The sequence below is a fragment of the Periplaneta americana genome, chromosome 13, assembly GCF_040183065.1.
Source record: "Periplaneta americana isolate PAMFEO1 chromosome 13, P.americana_PAMFEO1_priV1, whole genome shotgun sequence".
NCBI lineage: Eukaryota > Metazoa > Arthropoda > Insecta > Blattodea > Blattidae > Periplaneta > Periplaneta americana.
The window spans coordinates 48,129,474-48,149,690 of record NC_091129.1 but is presented as its reverse complement, the minus strand read 5'-3'; the positions used below and the strand labels follow the sequence as shown (position 1 = coordinate 48,149,690).

The window sequence follows — 20,217 nt, the reverse complement described above, 5'->3', positions numbered from 1 at the left end:
GTGAAAATTACGTTGTTCGTATGAGTAATAGACCTACCTGCCTTTATTTCGATTAAATATTGCGAAATTCTTGTACATTCATTTATGCACGATTCAATAATTTTCAGTTGCACGGCACGAATATTTAGATATGAAGGGCTATTAGCAAAAAAGGGGGAATGTCCATTTTTATTGCTTTTGAGATATTGAGGTTTTAAAGTTTAAATCTTTTGTACCTTTTTATAAAATGCGTTTTTATTTTTGAATTTATTTTCAGCTTATACCTTTATCAAACAGTATATTATAGCCTTGATACACATTCCTCATTAGTTAAATAAAAAATAGAACCCAAACTCACATTTTGTTATGTTAAAAATGGGGAATCTCCATATATATTGTATTATTGACGGGTGAATGTTGTTTAATTGTTAGAAATCACATTAACTATATAAATTTAGCATGGAAAAAAATTAAATTAATTTTATCAATTCTGCAATGCTTGGGAAAAGTGGCATAAGTCAATTTACTCAATTTTTTTATTAGTTTATTAACAACTTACGGAACATCTGATCGCTTGGGAAAAGAGACATAAGTATTTCTCCCATTACATTAATTCATACAGAAAAAAATCAAATTGACATTAACCAGTGTGAAGACAGTTTTTTTTCCTTCTAATGTAAAATTAGGCCTAACATTTTTTACTTGTGCCACTTTTCCCGAGCACTACAGAATTAATATCACATTTTTCACACCAATTAATCCTTTCTCGGCAATTTCTCATAGAATCCTCTTGCTTCCTCTCCACAGAATTTTTTGAGTTGTTGAAGATCCTTGTACTTCTCCTTTGAAACTGGTAATGGACCTAAAAAGAGAAGAACAGAGCGAAATATTAAGAGCATGAAATGTTTGCAATAACTATTCTCGTTTTTATTTCAATAAAAAAATTTCATTTACCTTCGTATGTTTTTTCTGGTAAGATGAATTCTCTGCAATGTGAAGAAGCAACTTGTGGTAGCGATCCAGGGGTGTTCGCTACACTCTCCTCCCATGCTCCATTATAGGTGGTCCTATACTTAAAAAATCTAGGATGTGATCGGTCTGCAACAATTTATTTCACTGGTCGTGTTGCGAAGGGACACTTGCGAAGATATTTCTTCTCCAGAAGTTCTGACCAGTTTCGAACAAGGCTTTGGTCCACCTGTGTTACTGTGAAAGGACAAGGTTTTTGCCTTACTGATTGTAGTTCCTGGATCCAGTCGTCTGGCAGTTCAGCTCTTTATGCTGTTTAACTAGCCAAAAATTTTTATCGCACCCTAAGTACGAGTGACCACGTATTGGGAAAGTTATTTTGATTCAGTGTAATCTGTGAGTGTGATGTACAATGTAATGCATTAGTCTAAAAACAGTCCAATTCTTAATTTGGCCACAAGCTGAATCACAAAATATCTCAAGATATCGAACATTTTGATTCATATGGCATATGGTGAAGTGATGGAAAAATGAACGTACTTCATTTGCACCTTTATTAGCAATGGTTTCGTCATAAGCATAAAAAGTGCCTCTTTAGTTGATAGAACGTGAATGTTAAAACTGTAAAATCCAAGCTGTCTGCGATAATATTGTAAATTTATTTCAACTCAACAATGGAATTTTATTCTTCCAACAATAATTCCTTTCTACAATTCACCTTAAACGCTCTCGTCAACAATAGGATTTTCACTCAACACAGTATTCGTTATAGCACTCCACTGACGGCAATGTCAATTTACTTGGACTATTACGAACAACAATGAACTGTTAATCTTAACTAATATTTACAAAGCACTATTTACAAATCAGAACTATCAGTTCTCAGTTCACAGTTCTTCTAGCTCAGTCACTCGAGTTCACAGTATCTCGAACCACAGACCTTCAGAGACAATTCACTGTACTCGAACTCAGGTCTCTCCAACTGCGGTCCACTGCACTCGAACTCAGGTCCCTCCAACTGCGGTCCACTGCACTCGAACTCAGGCCTTCGGATGCTGTCACAGTTGCGGACGCACACTCGAGCCGAACTCCGGTACACAAGACTGGCTTGCTTGCTCTGGCTTACTCACTGACTGGCTGACTAATCAACTGAAAAACTGCTTGAGTTCGCTGGCGTTTCTTCTTTTTTAGCGAAATCATAGTTGCGAGAAATTTCTACAGGTGTGCAGAGAATTATCTGGATATCTCCACTTCGACGGACTTCTGGAAGAGTCGGGAGGGTCCGTCCCCCCTACTCCGCACGCAGCAGTTGCGCGCGCACTCTCCCCTCTTCGCATTGGCCCTTTCCCCTCTCTTCTCTCCGCCGCGCGCCGTCCCTCAGTGCTCCGTAAAGCCCACGCGATCTGCTCTCTTGCGGGACGCTGGTCGTGAGTTCGAATCTCACGTCGCTGTCACAATATGCATCATTCGACGTAACATTAGGTAGATTCAAATTTTTTGATAGTCCATAGCTATTGCCTCCCGTTCCGAACGTTTTTCACTGTTTATCCGAGCTGCTCTTTTCCTTGTATAGAAAACATCGGCCTTCAATTTATATATTCTGTTGGCTGTGGTAAGATCCTGTATTTTCTTCTCAACTAATTTATGTTCATTATCAGACACTGGAACATTAAGTAATTTTTTCTTCAGAGATTCAACTTCTATTAAAAACTCATCACATACACTACAGGTATCAGTTCTGGGATAACCAAACTTTGTTAAATTTTTCATTAAATATTGCAATAAACTTCTGATAAGAAACATTCAGATTTGGATACCGCTCTCCGAAGTGATTATGCATCATAGTAACATTCAAATCCTCTGGAAGATATATGCGTTTGGAATCATGTAAACTATAATGACTCTGTCTCCCTTTATATGACGAAATATGATCACACACAGCTTTCAACGTATCCTCACTTAGACGATTTTTTCTGTTTTTGTGGCTACCTCGGCGATCTTTGCGCGAAACTCCTTCTTTCAAGTACCGGTACCTCTGAATTACTTCTCGCCTCTTCTTGGTAATTCCATGCACCGACACAAAAGCTTTGGTGCATACAGGGACTTCAATCACTGCATCCTCCCTTTTAACCCGTACCTTGTAACCATAAGAATTGTCGTGAAATGTAGCATCCTCCTCAGGTTTCCTAAGTCTTCTGAGTTTTATTGAGTTTACTGCAATAAGTCCACTAAGATACGAATTGTGTTCATTGTGTGTTAACTTGTTGAAATTTTTAATAATCTGGTCTCTGGCAACTATTGGTATAACTTGAAAGCACTTATATCTTACACATTTACAATCCTCACCAGTCTCATTGCTCTGAGCTAGGAGTTTTTTTAACATCAGTTAATCTACCCAATCTAGGTCGTATCTTGGCCTGTGTAGATTTTGCCTGGCTCTCCTGACTAATGGAAGACATTTTTCACAAACTTCTACGTTGAAATTTAATAGCTCTGTAATACTGTGAAACTAACTCACAATTAAATATTAAGCCAAACACCACAGTCATTTAAACAAAACAAAATATTGTGTACATTTTTTAAGCATCTGGAAAGAATAATTAGCTTAATTATAATTACAAGATTGTACTTATCGTATAGCAATGGACATCCCCCCTTCTTCAGTATAAACCTTTGGACATTCCCCCTTCTTTTAAAAAAGTAGAAAAACAACAAGACCTGATATATTTGTGACCATGCATGTTATTGCTTGGAAACGTTGGTGAAACAAAGTACATTGAATAAAGAAACGGATGGTGCTAATATCTCAATGTTTGACAAAAGTGGACATTCCCCCTTATTGCTAATAGCCCTTCATATGTTGAAATTATGGATTATGTTTACTGTCCCAGTTTCCCCTTTCTTTCTAATTTTAGTGGTCTCCAATGCCCTGCAATTCTTACGGAAATATTATAGGTTATATTTACTATATCTTATATTCCTAAATTCGCAATTATACGTTATAATTAAGCATAATGTCATGTATGATACTCCGCACATTCAATTTGTCTGTATTTTAATACTACAATTGAGTATTGAATTATTGTATTTATCTACTACCTAAGAGACGAAGTGACAATCGCACGTACACTAATTTCACAAGAGTGGTATGATAAATTTTCTATGTTTATCAAGGAAAGTAGATGTGCTATATTAAAATCACAATATAAATTCCTCTTTATTAAACCTCAAAATAACTTCCATTCTAAACTTAAAATGTTGATGCGAAAAGATTATGTTAACATGTAAAATTCTCTTCACATTAAAATAACACAGTTTTGTAATTATTTCTGCAACATATTATGCAACAGGAAGTAAAGGGAACTTATGGACACATTACACTAAATAAAACTTAGCTATGACACGCAATAAAGTTATAATATAATAATTCACTGAGCTCCACACACTGAAATAGAAAACCCGAACATTTATAGGCACCGTGCAAGCTCCTCTGGCGGCGACTGTTGTTACTAACTGCAGGACAGCAGCGATAGAGTTATGCTTGAAACGTATGAATGTACTTTAACGTCTCAGGTTAAATGATTAGAAATATGGATAATCCTAAAAAGCGGAAAGGTAACACAAATTGCTGTGTTCTTTGGTGCAGTAATGCTTATAGGAATATTCATTCCCAAAACAGAAAATTGAAGCGGAACAATGTTAATTGTGGATCCAAGCAGCAGTCTACGCAGACGAAAGTAAGTAGGCTACACTGATTGTAAATAATCATAGTATTATTATATACTAATGTAAAAAATATAATCTATATGTTATATTATGTTTATAAATAACCATTAAGTCAACAATGACGGGAATTTATAATTTAAATTTCATTGCTGTATGTGCTATTATATTAAAAAAAACATAGTACATAATTACCGAGTTCTTCACATATATTATGTATAATATTAGAAACAATAATATATATTTATTTTTAAATGTATTCATATTTAATTCTTGACTTCAAGTGCTGATGGTTCACCTTGGGAACCAACACCCACAACAAGAATTTGCAGTATTCATTTTATTGGGAACGAGATCAGGACACTTCCAAAACCAGCATATCGTTCCCAGTATATTTCCACATGATTACAAGAAAAAGTTGCTTCATCTCAACTAGCTTAGAAAAGATATGAAAGAGACGCAAAAATAAGAAGAAAAGATGAACATTTAAGTATTACGGAAAGTGAATGCTCAACAAGTGTTATTTCGAAAAATGAAGTAGTCAGCCGTAGGAAGTAAATGAAACCATTCTTAGTGATTTTGGTTTTTCTTTCACAATTGAATTGTGAGAATTCTCTACTCAAGTGTCTATTCCATTACATCCCGAACTGAAGTCACATAAGAAAAATGTTATGACAAGAGTTCAGGAACAGATGATATGTTTAATGAAATGCAAGGTTTCCAAGATTATTCTTCAAAAAGAGATGAGACAGATCTACCAGACTTAATGGGAGTGACATTTGTGGTTTTGAATATATTGTTAAAATTGCTGCCAATTGAAACACAATCATATAGTAAGATTAGTGAAGAAAATAGTCTACTCATATTTTCACATTAAATTGAAAACTGGATTGCCGTATTCTGCTATGACGGTGATGTTCGGAGGTCATCGTACAACTATAATTATGATGTATTTTTACCACCACTTTAATGCTGTTTGTTACTGTAGTTTTGTGTTTTGGCCTAGCAGAAAAAGTATTCAGGAAACAATGCCCGCAATGTTGCAAAGAAAGTAGACTACCCAAGATGCAGAGTGACAACTGATTGTACTGAAGTTAAAGTGGAACAGCCACGTAACGTGGAACAAATGGTGACCTTCAAATCTGAATGCTACGGTGGCAGATCGAGTGACACATTCATAACAGCTGATTGCGGATTATTTACTCTATTAGGAGGTGGTGATGAAGTCAGGTTTTCCCGGAATAAAAACAAACCTCTCCGATAAAGTGATCATTGTTGTTACTTCACCGTATCTGCATGATAACAGATTAACAGCTGAAGAAGTCGAAACTACTCGGCAGTTTCGAGCGTCGTTAAATAAAACATAACATAAAAATGACTACTTTTAGAAAACACATTATAATACGTAATTTATAGAGATATTATACACATATAAATATTACACACGTCATGACATCATACATATATCATTGTTTTCGTAATACGATTATTCCTTCCTCATTCAATGGTCTGAAATCTAATTTAAATGCCGAACGACTACACTGATATTTCAGGAACTCTGTAGTTACATTTTTACATTCCTCTAGTAGTAGGGCCTACTGAACTTTCGACTGCGTCTATCAAATAATTAAAGACTGTAGAATTCTGGGTTTGCAGTGAAAGACCTGCTCTTGGTCAGAACACTATGATTGAACGAACCTATTCTTACTAATATTACAGCTTTTTATCGGCAGAAAGCCGCATGTAATTTCTATATCACACATGACTAGTGAATGAATGCTAGCCTGTAGTTAATTACGAATTGAGACACTGCGCGGCGCCACCAGTACGATTTCCAGACCCATGCACGGTGCCTATATTACGGCCTGGTCTAGATCGAAAAGGCATGCCGTATTTCGCATTGTTGTGAAAAGTTGTGTAAACTGTGAAATGTTCGTTATCGGTTGTAATAACTGTAAATGGCTAAAATACAATAATTTAAGTAATAATATGGGACAAGGAGACTTTTGTTGCACTATGAATTCTAAGAAAAAGAGGACAGATTTTTCCTTCCGAAAGATCCAAGAAGGTGAGTTTATAAAATATAATATATACTTTATGAAAATAATATATAAAACTTATGTATTTCGTATTTCAATAGTGGAAGGAAGGTGTTAATTTTTCAAAAGAATACGATGTCAAAAGTACAATACATTTTATCGTCTGCTAGGGAAAGAGTCTGTGATGAGGCGATAGTAGCGATCCTGGTGGCTAGCAACTATCTATGTATGCGTATTTCAACTGTCTATGTTTGCATATTTAGGAAGTATTTAGCTTCGAAACTGTATATACTAAACTGTGACTATACCATGTCAGTTGCAAATTAATGTAGAGAGTGGAGATAATTCCTATATTTCACCTATCAATATTTGTTATCAGATTATTCGAATGTGAAGAAGTTCTAAAAACCTTAACAAACCAAACCTAATCTTCGTCATATTAACCAACGTTTCCTATCGAATTTAGTATTTAATTATTATTATTTATTAACATTACTTTGGACGAGTTGTTTCTTGTTCAAAAACGGCATAGGCCTAACTGCATTAGTGGGAAATGGTCTAAAGAATGCCCTAACACGCTTATAAACGCATTCCATCAAACTAATGTCAATGCCTCCTCACATTCCTTACCTTAGCCATAATTATATGGTTAAAATGGAGGACTTGAAAGAAGGTAAACGACCTTTCACATAAATGGATGAGACAAGGGTGGACAATATTTCAACATTTAGAAAATATTGACAAACAAAAGATTGGCCAGGTCTTTTGGGAAGTATAAATTGATTTGATTAATTACTGTACACGCCGGCGGTGTAAATGATTTCATAAACAATGCTCTTTTTTGTGTATAATGCAGGAAGTTCCAGTGGTGATTAGACGAGCAGGTAAATGTTTACAATTTTCAATAATGCGTGCGTGACTGATTCATTCCTAATCAGCAGCCTTTATCTCTTGTGGCATTAGATAATGCGCCTGCAATGTTTTAAATTAGGGAAATGTAATTTAAGTGGATATTAGGAAACGTGTTGGGCACGCCTCTGGCCATGACGTCATGCTTTCGCCATGTTTGTTTCGGGTGCACGGTGTTCGGACGCGAATCACACATTTATGGTTGAAGCATTCGATTAAATTCATGATTTATTTTATTCTGTAATCTACCAGATCTTGAACACAACCTACATTTTTATTCTCATAATTATGGTAGAGTGCTATGAAATAGAATAATTTGAAGTTATCTAAATTGTGAAGATATAAAAAACTATAAACGATATGAAATTCCCTTGTAAATGATCACAAAAGAATTGAAATTGAAGTAAAAGGAACATATGGAATAAAATCAGTCAATTTCTTAATTATTAACAAAAGTTAATGTTTTCTTAACTAGTGTAGAAATTTGTATAGAACGTTGCGTTCCATTACGAAGAAAACAACGTCACCTAGCGGTCAATGATCCTCGATTCAAGGACTAATAGATCGATTCGTTGGCACACATCAACGAACATTAGTCTACTTGGAATTCCACGATTTAAAATTCCCTTAATTAAGTTCCCTTCCCACGATTGCAGATTTTCTTTCTGTTCTGTACATTAAATAATTATGAACTAATTGAGTATCATTGAATCCTTCCTGTAGGCCAAGTGAGATTACTGCAAGGTTAATGACTCTTAACTATCTTAGAAATAGTGTTTATGCTGGAATGTATGCGATCGGAAGACAATCTGATCTTAGCTGCGTTTTATAGTACTGTACTACTGTTCATAAAATATCAGACCTTAAAAAATACGTGACATATTTACGAAAAATTATTACAGCAAGGTAAAAAGTAAATAGGGCGTTGTTTTACACGGATTTTCTAAAAATACAATGTACATCTTTGTTCAATTAGTGTGCGTGTAGATTGTTGGTATATTATATTACCAATCTGTAAAGCAATGATTATACGAGTGGTTATTAATGAATTTTTGCTATTAAATATATATATATATATAATCTTTATTTAGTGAGATATTACATTTCACTACATTAAATGTTAAAATACATATATAAAATTACATTCTATATAACATATTTTCAATCAAAATACAATTCAGAAGTTTGTTCTCTTTGTTATATCGGAACACAATATCATTGCATGATATTTTACTCTACTCACTTATGAGCTGTATAGAAGTAAGTGTTGAATTTGTAGGTATGCGTATCTAAGAAGCTTCTCATTTTATATTTCTAAAAAAATATGTAAGTTCTTAGTAATATTTGAATATGATGTACAAATTAAATATTTTATTTGCCAAAGTATCATTGCTGTTCCTTTGGTGGTGAGAGAATAGCCTTTATGATGGAAAGCTTATAGCCGGTATGGTTATTGCAGGACCGTCAGATCCTGCAAGTTTTCCAAAACCTTTGGACATTCCAACAAACAAGTTTCCTAGAATACCGAATATGAATTCCAATATTCTCAAGGGCAGCTGAAGCACTACTGATGGAAATTTGGTTATCTGTAAGACAAAACAATAAGATAATGGTTAAGATACCCATAAAAATTAATGCTTAAAGAATTATGCTTGTACATTTTAATGGAAATGTCTTTTTAGGATTATATTAAATAAAACGTATTATGTTCTTTAGTATATTGTATCTCTGTGTCTCTGTCTCTGCACACTATTGCACTCATCCACTATTAATTAGGATATGTTATTTAAGTATGAGTGAAATGTGTTAAAATGGTTTCTACAAAATTATGAAAATGAACTCAAAATCGATGTAAAGATATTTGCTTAGAAGTTAGGATGAAGTTAATGAAACGTTATTGAGCGCATATCTCGGAGGACGATTAAGTATGTTAAACCATAGTAAATAGAAAATGTAAAATTCTTTGTGAACCATTCACTCAATAGATTTAATACTTTTCTTTATTGGCTCTGCAAGAAATATAGTATCACAGTAGCAACTTCGGTCCAAGGCTTTATAACATGATAATAGCTAAATTACCAAACATACAATTTGCTAATGCTCCTTATTAAAAAAAATTCTATTAAAATTGCTGTTTAGAGAGAAAAGTTAAAGTTGAATTATTGAGATCTTTAGTTGAATAAATGTATTGTGTATTTTTCAATCAGTGATTCATCTCATAATATTTAAGGATTTATTCCTTTATATTACATTTAAAGTTTTTTTTATGAACGATTTCGTCGCCCAGCGACATCATTAGATACAGTAAAGCATTAAAAACAGAAAATATTTTAACCTCAAATTTGTCAATATATGTACATCAAGGATCAAATAACACTAAATAAAATAACTAAAACAATAAAATAAGAATAATGAGTTGAATTAAAATCTAGATGAAATATGTGAGAATACAAATATTTACAAGATATATTACGGGATTTCACTTACATTTTGTGAGTGTGCGTATAATTGGTTAATGTAAGCTAAAACTCGCTTACAATGCGACCCATTACATTTAAAATGTGTGTTTACATTTGTTGTTTGCCCTAAGTAAAATCATGGAATATTATTCTAAATACAAGAAGTGAATTGATCTATGTTTACACTGAATTGGATATACTGTATAACTTCAGTTTAGAATTTATGTTCAGTTAGGGTTATTACAAAGATGTTGTAGTGTTCAAAATAAATGGTAAATTTATAATATATTATATATGTTGTGGTGTCAGTATTGCAGGGGATGTCGAGATATTTTATGGTAAAAATGTGTTAAACCGCAACATATGTTTTATGAAGTACTATGTGGATAGACGTATGTAAATCATTTATAATATAAGAATCGTTTACTATTATATGGCAGTGTTACATGTTTAATACTTCGTAAATCTTTGATGTTGTAAGATGGAAATTTCGCAAATGTTCGTGTATCATAATAAAATATTATAAATGCATATAATCAAGCTTACGTTGTTATGTAGAAAAATATAAAATGCTATGATATTTGGATAGTGTAGAGTGCTATTTAGTGGTATTTAGAAGGAAGAAATAACGACTGTAGTTTATGATATTAGCGTTACAGGAGGTTATCGAGGTATTTTGTAGTTAGGATATATTAAGTTATAACAAATAATTATATGAAGCAGTATGTAAATAGACGTATGTAATTCATTTGTACTTTAAAAATTCCCTTCCATCGAGTAGTAGTGCTGTATGGTTTATGCTTCGTCATCTTTGATGCTGAGGGGTAAGAAATTATTATAAGTATGTTTTAATAAATGCTATAAGTGCATGTGAATAAAATTACGTTGTTAAGTAGAGGAGTATTTAAACAATATGAAGTGTGAATGTTGTAGAATACGATCTGGTGGTATTTAGAAAGAAAAATGTAGTGATATAAGTTAAGCAATTGCTGTCATGTAATGCTGTAATGTTAATCTCTAATAAATAAAATAAGACAAATTGGATAGTTATGGTATTATGGAGTTGTAGATTATTTAATATGACGTGATGTGAACCAATTTAAGAATTTGATATTATTATTAACTTGACTGTGGTAATTAATATGAGAACGTATTAATAACTTACATTAATGTACAGACGATTGTGAGTGCTGATATATCTTGGGTGTCAGATGGAATTCACTACTGTCTGGAAAGGATCGTGATGATACTGATACACTCCTGACACAGTCAGTGACTGTGTCCCCTTCTTCCTATCATTCCAAATTGTGCAATAGCACACCAAACAGTAACACGCTCGGTGTGGAGAGGTGGCTGATGCATTTCTCGAGGATTTTCTGGGGCCCATTACCGATGGTTTTATTGGTTGACGCAGCCCGACAAATCGGAATGAGCTTAGTCACTATAAGCATTGTTGTTTGTTGTTGTTGTTTAGTCAACTGTCCGAAAACAGGTCTGAACCTCAAAAGTGATACCAAGAAGACACCACTTATGAGGCAACAAGGCCAGGAGATAATGGGGTAGAGTGGCCAGTTCCTTCCCCCCTCCATTTCATGTGGAACATTTTTTCCAATATGGTCTCGCAAGTATCTTGGCGGTTGAGCCAGTCACATTGGCGAAGTTCCTGAACCACCATAACTTTGTAGGGATGGAACTTGAAGTCTAGATGTAAGATTTGTCCGACACTCCGATCATATACAGTATTCCCAATACCAGAGCATGTGTAATGGCTGAGCGTCACATCGTGGAGATGTGGGAACAGCGTGCCTCACTTATTCTCGGGAGTCCGAACGTTGCGACATCTACCGGACTATTCTGTTTGAAAGTTGTACCTTTTGTCTGAAATGTATCACCCATAACAGGCTTTTTATGAGGAATTCCTTCGTGTCGATCTACTCTAAAATGAGTACGAAATTGCTGCTGTTTTTCAATCGCAGAATCGCCAGTTTTTTTAAATATGCTTCAACAACAAAATGCACGACGTTCAGCTATGATGGTAACTGAAATGGTATGGCTTGTTCTTTTCAAAGATATATACCACTCGAGCTCAACTATCAAGGAACCTGTGCGGCGGCTAATTTAAACCGGGGAGATCATTTTATCGGACTCTGTATAACAGTGGTTATTATTAGAGTATTTGCTTAATTACTGATGCCGATAAGAATTTTTAACTTACAAATTATACTCAGTTTCATCTATCATAAAGATATAAAAATGCCAATTTTTAACAATTACAGTACTTCGATGATTCTCTATGTTGGTGTTCACTCCCTGACAACTACAGATTCCTTATAAGCAGGGAACGGATTTATATGGACTAAAAATATATGAAATATGTAAATATATATGTAGTTATTTTTACCAAAATATGGAATTAAATATGGATTTTTACCAAAATATGGAATTAAATATGGACTTAAAATTATAAAAAAATGACTATGTACGTTAAATATTGGTACATTTTAATCAAACTAAACAAAAAATATAATGGACGTACCTTATCTTCCAATGTAGTTTCAACAAAACACAATTTTTATTGTCTGTTACCATAACAATAGGTTACAAACATTTCTTTCAAGTGCTGAAAAGTGAATCTTCTTCTATTGTCTCTGAGGATAGATTTATACTGACTAAAAGAGCGTTCGACGTCACAAGAAGTAACTGGTACATAATTCAATTTCACAATGTCTGCTGGGGATAAGTCCAAGTTAATCTTCACTGTTGATTCACCACTCATCACAGCAACAACCTTTTGTAGTTCTTCATATCCAGGGTTTTTTGAAAGTACAGTGTCCACCTTAGCTCTTACTGCATCTGCAACTTTACCTCTACCACGATTCAGTTGTTCCACAGTACTATTTATAATGTCAAAACTTTCAGATAGTGAAAGGTGCCTATTTTGGAGACTTTTGAGCGTTTTTATGATGCATGAAAATGTATGCTGAATGTGAGCTAAGTCATTCTTCACACTTATGTCACAGGTAACTGTTTTCGCAGTATCAATTGAGACTGCATCTTCAGAGTCCAATGCAAGGAGAACATTGTTAATAGAGTCTATATGTTCGGCATAATATTCAACTGCTTCTAGCCATGTACCCCATCTAGTTAAAATTGGCTTTGGTGGCAATGGAATTTCAGGGTACATTTCTTTCAACACGTTAACTCTACTGGGAGCTTTGAGAAATACTTTTTTCACTGATGAAATCAACAAATCTACTTTAGGGAAATTGTCTCTGACCACTTCTGCCACACGATGAAATGCATGCGCCACACAAGTAAAATGAGTCAATTTAGGATATACAACAGATAATGCTTGTCCAGCTTTGACCATATAAGGGGCAGCATCGCTAATAAAGAATAACACATTATCGTACATAATACCCTTTGGCCACAGGATACCCATAGCTTCGTTGAACAGTTTAACTATAGTTTTGTTATTGCACTTTTCTAGAACATCACAATGTAAAAGAATTCGTTCAGAATATTGTTCACTTAACAAACCGATAACTACATTACCAACAAGTCTACCTTCTTTGTCGGGAGTCTCATCAATGGAAACCCAAATTGAACTATCTTTAATTTCATCTCTTATCTTCTGTATTGTCTCATCGTAGATGGATGGAGCATACGTCTTCCTAAGTGTTGACTCATCCGGGATTGTATGTTGAGCATATTTTTCAAGGAATTCCCTGAAGACCTTATTCTTTAGTTTGTAGAGAGGAATATCAGCAGAGATGAGAGAACGGCACAGGTCGATGTTAAACTCAGATCTTACATTCGATGTTGTTGGTTGTGTTAAAAACAATTGTCTCTGCTTGGAATTTAGTTGTTTGTTGGCCTGATGTTTACTAGTTGTAATGTGTTGTTGCACCAGGAACTTTTGTGTAGATGATACTGCACACTGACACAAATTACAAAATAATATTTTATTGTCAGTTGATAAACCATCTTCTTTAAATTCTGAAATGTAACTTGTTAGTTTTGATTTTAAATTGACTGAATGACGTACTTTTGGCATATTTACCGTCTTTATAGTATGATTTACAAAACTGAACCTATGTGTACTCTGACTGGCATTTAACTGTTGAGCTGCACAACTGAAGTCTGTTAAAAATTTTAAATTAAATTAATACAGTTTTGTAACTTACTTTCCCATTGTTGATAAGACTGCTAATTTTCAAATAACTCTGATGTTAAAGGGATTACTGAACATGTGTTTAAATCTCTATTGTTGAAATGTATTTTTAAAAGTTAATGGAATTTTGTTTTGTTTTATTGTTAAACCTAATATAATATGGACTGTTTTATATGAAATATGGAAAATATATGGAAATTAACGAAAATATGTACTAAACTCTAAAATATGGAAAAATATGGAAAATAAAAGTAGGATTTTTCAACCCTACACATTGTGAAACATAAAGATAATGCAAAATATAAATTATATTAGCTTTATAAGTAAATATGTATTTACATATAAATCCTTTCCCTGCTTATAAGCTATACATCAAGTACCGCAACGCAAAGTGTTTCAGGTTTAATGACAGTGTTTGATTTCCTTAGGAAATAAAAATATAGTTGAGCCTCACAATTCGGACTAATTGGGGAAACTATTTATATGCCGAAGACTGTTTAAGTTCATCGAAAACCTCACTTATTTCTTGACCGTTGTTGCAATCTGGCACAAAATATAATGCTATCATTGAATAAAACTGGTTCCGAACTTCCTTCTTGCACATATACCGCAGAAAGTCTGAAGGTATTTATGCCAGAAAATTTGTCCTGAGTGGAATAAACCCGCTATATGACAATCCGGAAATACTTACGGGACGGCATTCATTGCAGCTATCACATAATCTGTGGAGTTATATGTAAGGGAGAAAACAAATGAAATCGTTGTGCCTAGTCAAGTAAAACTTGGAACAGTTCATTATAAGCTTGTTTGGAGTTGTCTTTCCTGAACGTTAGAACCAGTCGAAATAATTCATCGCGAATATTGGGGTGAATACTGTAAAGCTGGCACATTATTTTGGGAGCCGATTTGAATGTACCATCGCAAATCCAGTGTGGACAATGGCTCAGTTTTATTAAGTTGCTTCTCTTTGCAATAGGCCTAACTATCAATTTAATCCCACTTTAAATTTAAGCCGCTAATCATTACCACTTTATCTATTTTGAATCGTTCGGCGATGCCCGTTAAGTCTCCAAAGCTCCTGGAATTTGGAGGTAGAATCCCTTCTCATAATCTTTGCACAGACCTTGTTATAGCATCGTTTTTAGGCAATTTCAGGTGTGTTCCGCTTGAAACATTTTCCACATGTCGATTGATAATAGAAGCCGTAGTTTCATTGGATATTTGCACCTCCTCCTTGATAGGTGCCATCATCTGAGCTTCCCTGCATTTAACCCAGTCCCTAGGACGCGAATGTTCTGTTTTTTTTATTATTTCGTGCTTCTCTGCAGCCAAATGCAGCATTCCGGAACAATCTTTACGTCGTTCACATCTCCATATTTTTTTTCTGAGCATGACCTGTGTTTACGTAATTCATATCCGTTCACAATTAATTTTGATTTTCCCTTGCTTGATGTTGTGAAACGAGGACGGTCCATATTTAAACAATTTTCGAACTCAAAGTTATGAACTGTGGGGCCTGATGTTACGTTGGTTTCATTACTAATTGTTATTTAGTGCACTGTTTTTTGGTTACCTTAGTATAATTACAGTGTCCATGATTGTGTTCTGATTATATGATAATAATGTTAAATGTGACGAAATGAAGAAGTGACGCGAGACGAATGTTTAAAATGTGACGAAGGGTGGCATGACAAAATTGCTTTGATCGTATGTCGGTACACGGGTCGATACAGCCTTGTTGCCCTCATATATTCAATGTGCTCATAACATTAGTTTATTTTTGTAATGAGTACTGGAGAGCTTCGAATTGTCAATTGAACATCTCAGCACTTATACTATCACGTCATCTTTACGACTCTTCTGAGTGAAGTAGTTCTGAAGATGTTTTATTTATACGTGAAGAGGCTAACGGCCAGTCGCATAAATGTTCTACTATTCTGCTTTGTATATTTTAACGACATTCTCCTTTTGAAGTTAGCATTATTATGATTTTTTAAATAAGTGATATCACTGATCTCACTTTACGGATAACTGCCAATTTTGTCATCCTCATGAAACATATAAGTTAATTTCAATTTATCTTTCCAAACAAAGAAGAATCGTAGAATTACTAGTATTAGATTCATATCTTTAATGTTTGTAGGCCTGATTCACTTTTAGATGGACAAATTGTGGGAATGCAATAACGTGATGCCATCAAGATGTGAGGCATTCACCTAAGACGATCCACTATTATACACATTTAAGATAGATCGTCCTGTCCAACGAACTTGAAAAATCATACAGTATCCTTTGCAAAGAAAACGCTGCATCTGTTGTAGTTTATTGCAAAGTATTCATTGTCAACAAGTACTTACCACTGATATAATATCGCCAAATCCGCCATCAATAGGACTAGTGGACGGTTCAGTAGCGCCTTCTACTCCATGTATCTCTGTAAACAAATTATATGCCTTACAGTAGTCAGTATTATACTGAAAGTTTCGTGAAATGTTAAAGTTCATTGAATCGGTGTTGACGTTCTATCTAACCGATAGTGAAGGTTTTCGGAAGCTAGCAAATTTTTCCCTCATAGCTAGGTTTTTTGTGGTGCTATGACTTGTAGTAGTAGTAGTAGTAGTAGTAGTAGTAGTAGTAGTAGTAGTAGTAGTAGTAGTAGTAGTAGAATGTAATTTAACAATTATTTCAACTGCAGAGGTTACTCAGCATCGAAGATCAGCGTTGGCGACAAAATGCAGAACAATAATTCTCCTAGGATCTCTCTATCAGAGTCAGGATTATTTTATGTGCCGCAAATCTAAGACTAGGAAATCACAACTATACTTCACTTCAAAAGGAAGTTTTAATAAGCATGTTACAACTTGAATTTCTAACCATAAAATGGGGAATCAACAATGTTATATTTCCGCGCTCGTAGCTGTAGGAGATCACGAAACCTGACAACGACAAATTATGTATTATGATCGAGTCCACTTGATTATACCGGTAGACATGTCTTACTTCTCTTACAGGGCTGAGTTTCTTCCATGTTTCCGTCTCGTTTTCGATTAAAATTTATTATTCTTTTTCCTTTACATTGATCTTATTTGTGTAATATTATGAAATATATAACGTCACACTCTAGAAGGTTATTCAACGACATTGTTTCAATTATGCGGGTATATATTAGTTCATTTAGTAATATGAAAATTGTATTTTTATGAGACCTGGCCGAGGATTGGTCATAGATTAGCTGACTTTCACACCGAAAATTGGATAATTTAGTGAAGAAAACCTAAGTAATAAGACAAAGCCAGATTCAAATCCAAATCCAAAGGCAATCTTACAACTTGAGTTCAGCACGCTATTCTGTAAATTAAGTCGAAGGCAACTTAAAATGCTAACTTTCTGGAGGTAGCTCATTGACGGATGGATAACATAGGACCAGGAATTATTATCAAAGAATGAAGGATATCCAATAATAATTCTAAGTTCCTGTCCAGGTATGAACAACTTATTTACTTATATTTAAAATACAGTATATTATAATTGTATCCTTTGCTTCTTTCTGTACCCATGTTATTTTACTTCACTTTCTTTATGTATATGTTTACATTGTGTTAGTTTTTCATGACGTAAAAGTTAAATTTTATTTATTTATTTACTTATGTACTGCTGAACATAGATTTTCTAAACACGTTAAAAAGTGTTGAAATTTAAAAAAAAAGTATATACCTTCGACAGACGGCCCGTTTCGACGTGATGTTACGTCTTCATTAGTGTCTCCTGAACACCAGTAGCTCAGGAGATACTGATGAAGACATAACCTTTTTTTAACAATTTAACAATTTTTAACGTGTGACTAAGTAATTTTATGTTTTTAACAAAGTGTTAACGTGAACTTTAATCAATGATAGATTTTCTATTATGGATGTGTCGATCGGTTTTCGAATCCTGCCGCCATGCATTTTAAACCCAGCCTGCTAGTATCGAGGCCAAGTAACGGACATTGTTTAAGATAAAACAATTACACAACCTCAAGTTTCTAGCAATAGAGAAATGAAATGCCTATGAACAATAAACAAGTCATTATGATTAGACGTAATGTTAGGATTTGAGCAGCGCGAACCATATTATTTTAATCGATTATTCAATGACGCTATATTAACTGTGTGCTTACATCGCATTTGTGGAATGTATGATCTATGATGTAAAGGGTCTATGTTTCATCAAACTGAGCCTGAGAATTTTTCTTGAAATATCCTGATTTGTCGCCTTTCAGTTTTTAAAACCGCGGAAAGATCAAAGTAGGTAATCACAACTCAAACAGGCCCAAAATTGCCTCCAAGCATGGATCCCAATGATTTATGCGTAATCGAATACGGTGGTCAATGTATTATTAGCCTAGTATTGACACGTATGGACTAGAAGAAATAATCACTGTTCTGCAAAATTGCGGTGGTTACAAATTATTTGTAACATTTAATCTGATTTTCATGTACTGTACTTAGGTATACTGATTTCAGATTTCACAACTATTTTTCCTTACTACGTGAAACTTAAAAAAAATGAATCGGAATAGTAATCAATACTTACTCCGGTTCAATTAACTTCTTTGAGCAAATAAATTAAAAACGGTTTCATATTGACAATAATGAAAAACGAAAATCATTCTCAACAATAGCTGATCTTTATGTTCTCTCACATTTACCTCAAAACTACTATTCATACTCTTTCTCTTTTGAGCTGCTTGCGACTGTTCAGTACCCAACAATAGTACGATAGTCTTTCTACCTACCCTGGTGTTTGCGGCTTCCCATCTCTTTGACATCTTGGTGAAATGTTTCCCCCAGCTCCTTACTAACGGCACAAAGATTTTGGGATAATAAAACAAATGGTAATGCAAGGGTTTCTCCTTCCAGTTTAAATGTTTCATTTTTATTAGTGAAATAAGCACTACACACTTGAACTTTGGATCCTCATAGTTCGCAAGAACATTCTGTACTACTTCCTTGATCCAGAACTCTTTTTGAACTGTTTCAATTTTTTTTTTCAAATGGTTCATGTTTCTTATATTTTCAAATGTATACGACGAAAACATGTTTTAAATTTACTTCTGATAATAATCCTCAAAACATTTTGTTAGGAATATACTTATACTAGCCACTCTAACCACTCTCATGCATTAAAATCAGTGACGACTCGTGAATTATTAAATTGGGAGTTCACAATGATATATGAATAATAAAAACTATTACTGTTTAAATGTTTTCCTTTTCTTACATACCGTAATTTCCCATAACTATAGTCCAGGCACCCAACTATGGTCCAAAACACATTATGTACTACTTAGTCCCCCAAGAGTTCGGTGTTTGCCATTTAAGGCGCCATTGTGATGGAATTATGTTCCCCATAGAAGCTTCTATCTACCATTACACGTGGCAATGTTATGGATGCTTAACAAGGTCAGTGTGCATCGTTCTATTGAATGTGTGAAGACACGAAATCATTCAGATTGTGATTGTCTGTTTTATTAAGCTCTCCTCTGTAGAGCTGGTACGCTATAGATATATGATTCTTTGTACAATTAAATCTGGCTATGTAGTGTTTACTTTCACGTAATAATTAGACTGGCAGAGGTTAAGGACTCTGCGTGAAAAATGTTTAACCTCAAGGCTAGAAGTCAGTCCTCAACTATGTACCACAATTTTTCGTGGACCATAGTTGTATTTCATTTTGAAATATTTGTTTCAATAAAATGTGATCAAAGTGATTATTTACTTCCGCAAATACGGTATCTCAGTATATTCTAAAACACCATTTAACATTATACTCAAGTAAACGAAGAAACAGACAGTTCCAGCATCTATGGTACTAGCACGAATGATGGTTCGGTAAAACGAAAACGTCAGGGTAGAAGGAAAACAACCGTCCCTGTGAGTGACTATGAGAGCGATGAAATTGAATTGGATACAAATTATGATTC

At 34.2% G+C, this 20,217-nt stretch overlaps 1 protein-coding gene across 2 annotated transcripts in view; it reads right to left on the bottom strand.

Annotated features, from left to right (window-relative positions):
• Positions 1–206: 206 nt before the first annotated feature.
• The window catches only part of LOC138711863 (uncharacterized), a 33,148-nt gene continuing 13,137 nt past the window's right edge, over positions 207–20,217 (bottom strand). The window contains exons 2-4 of one of the 2 annotated variants that reach the window (XR_011335509.1): positions 16,610–16,686; positions 934–9,205; positions 207–841 (exon numbers count right to left, since the gene is read on the bottom strand). Coding sequence is in view for 1 of the 2 variants with exons in the window: in XM_069843116.1 (XP_069699217.1) it covers positions 9,041–9,205; positions 16,610–16,686 (242 nt within the window). In the remaining variant the exon portion in view is untranslated. Of the gene's footprint in view, positions 842–933; positions 9,206–16,609; positions 16,687–20,217 lie in introns of those variants that run through there. The other variant, XM_069843116.1, reaches the window with a different exon arrangement.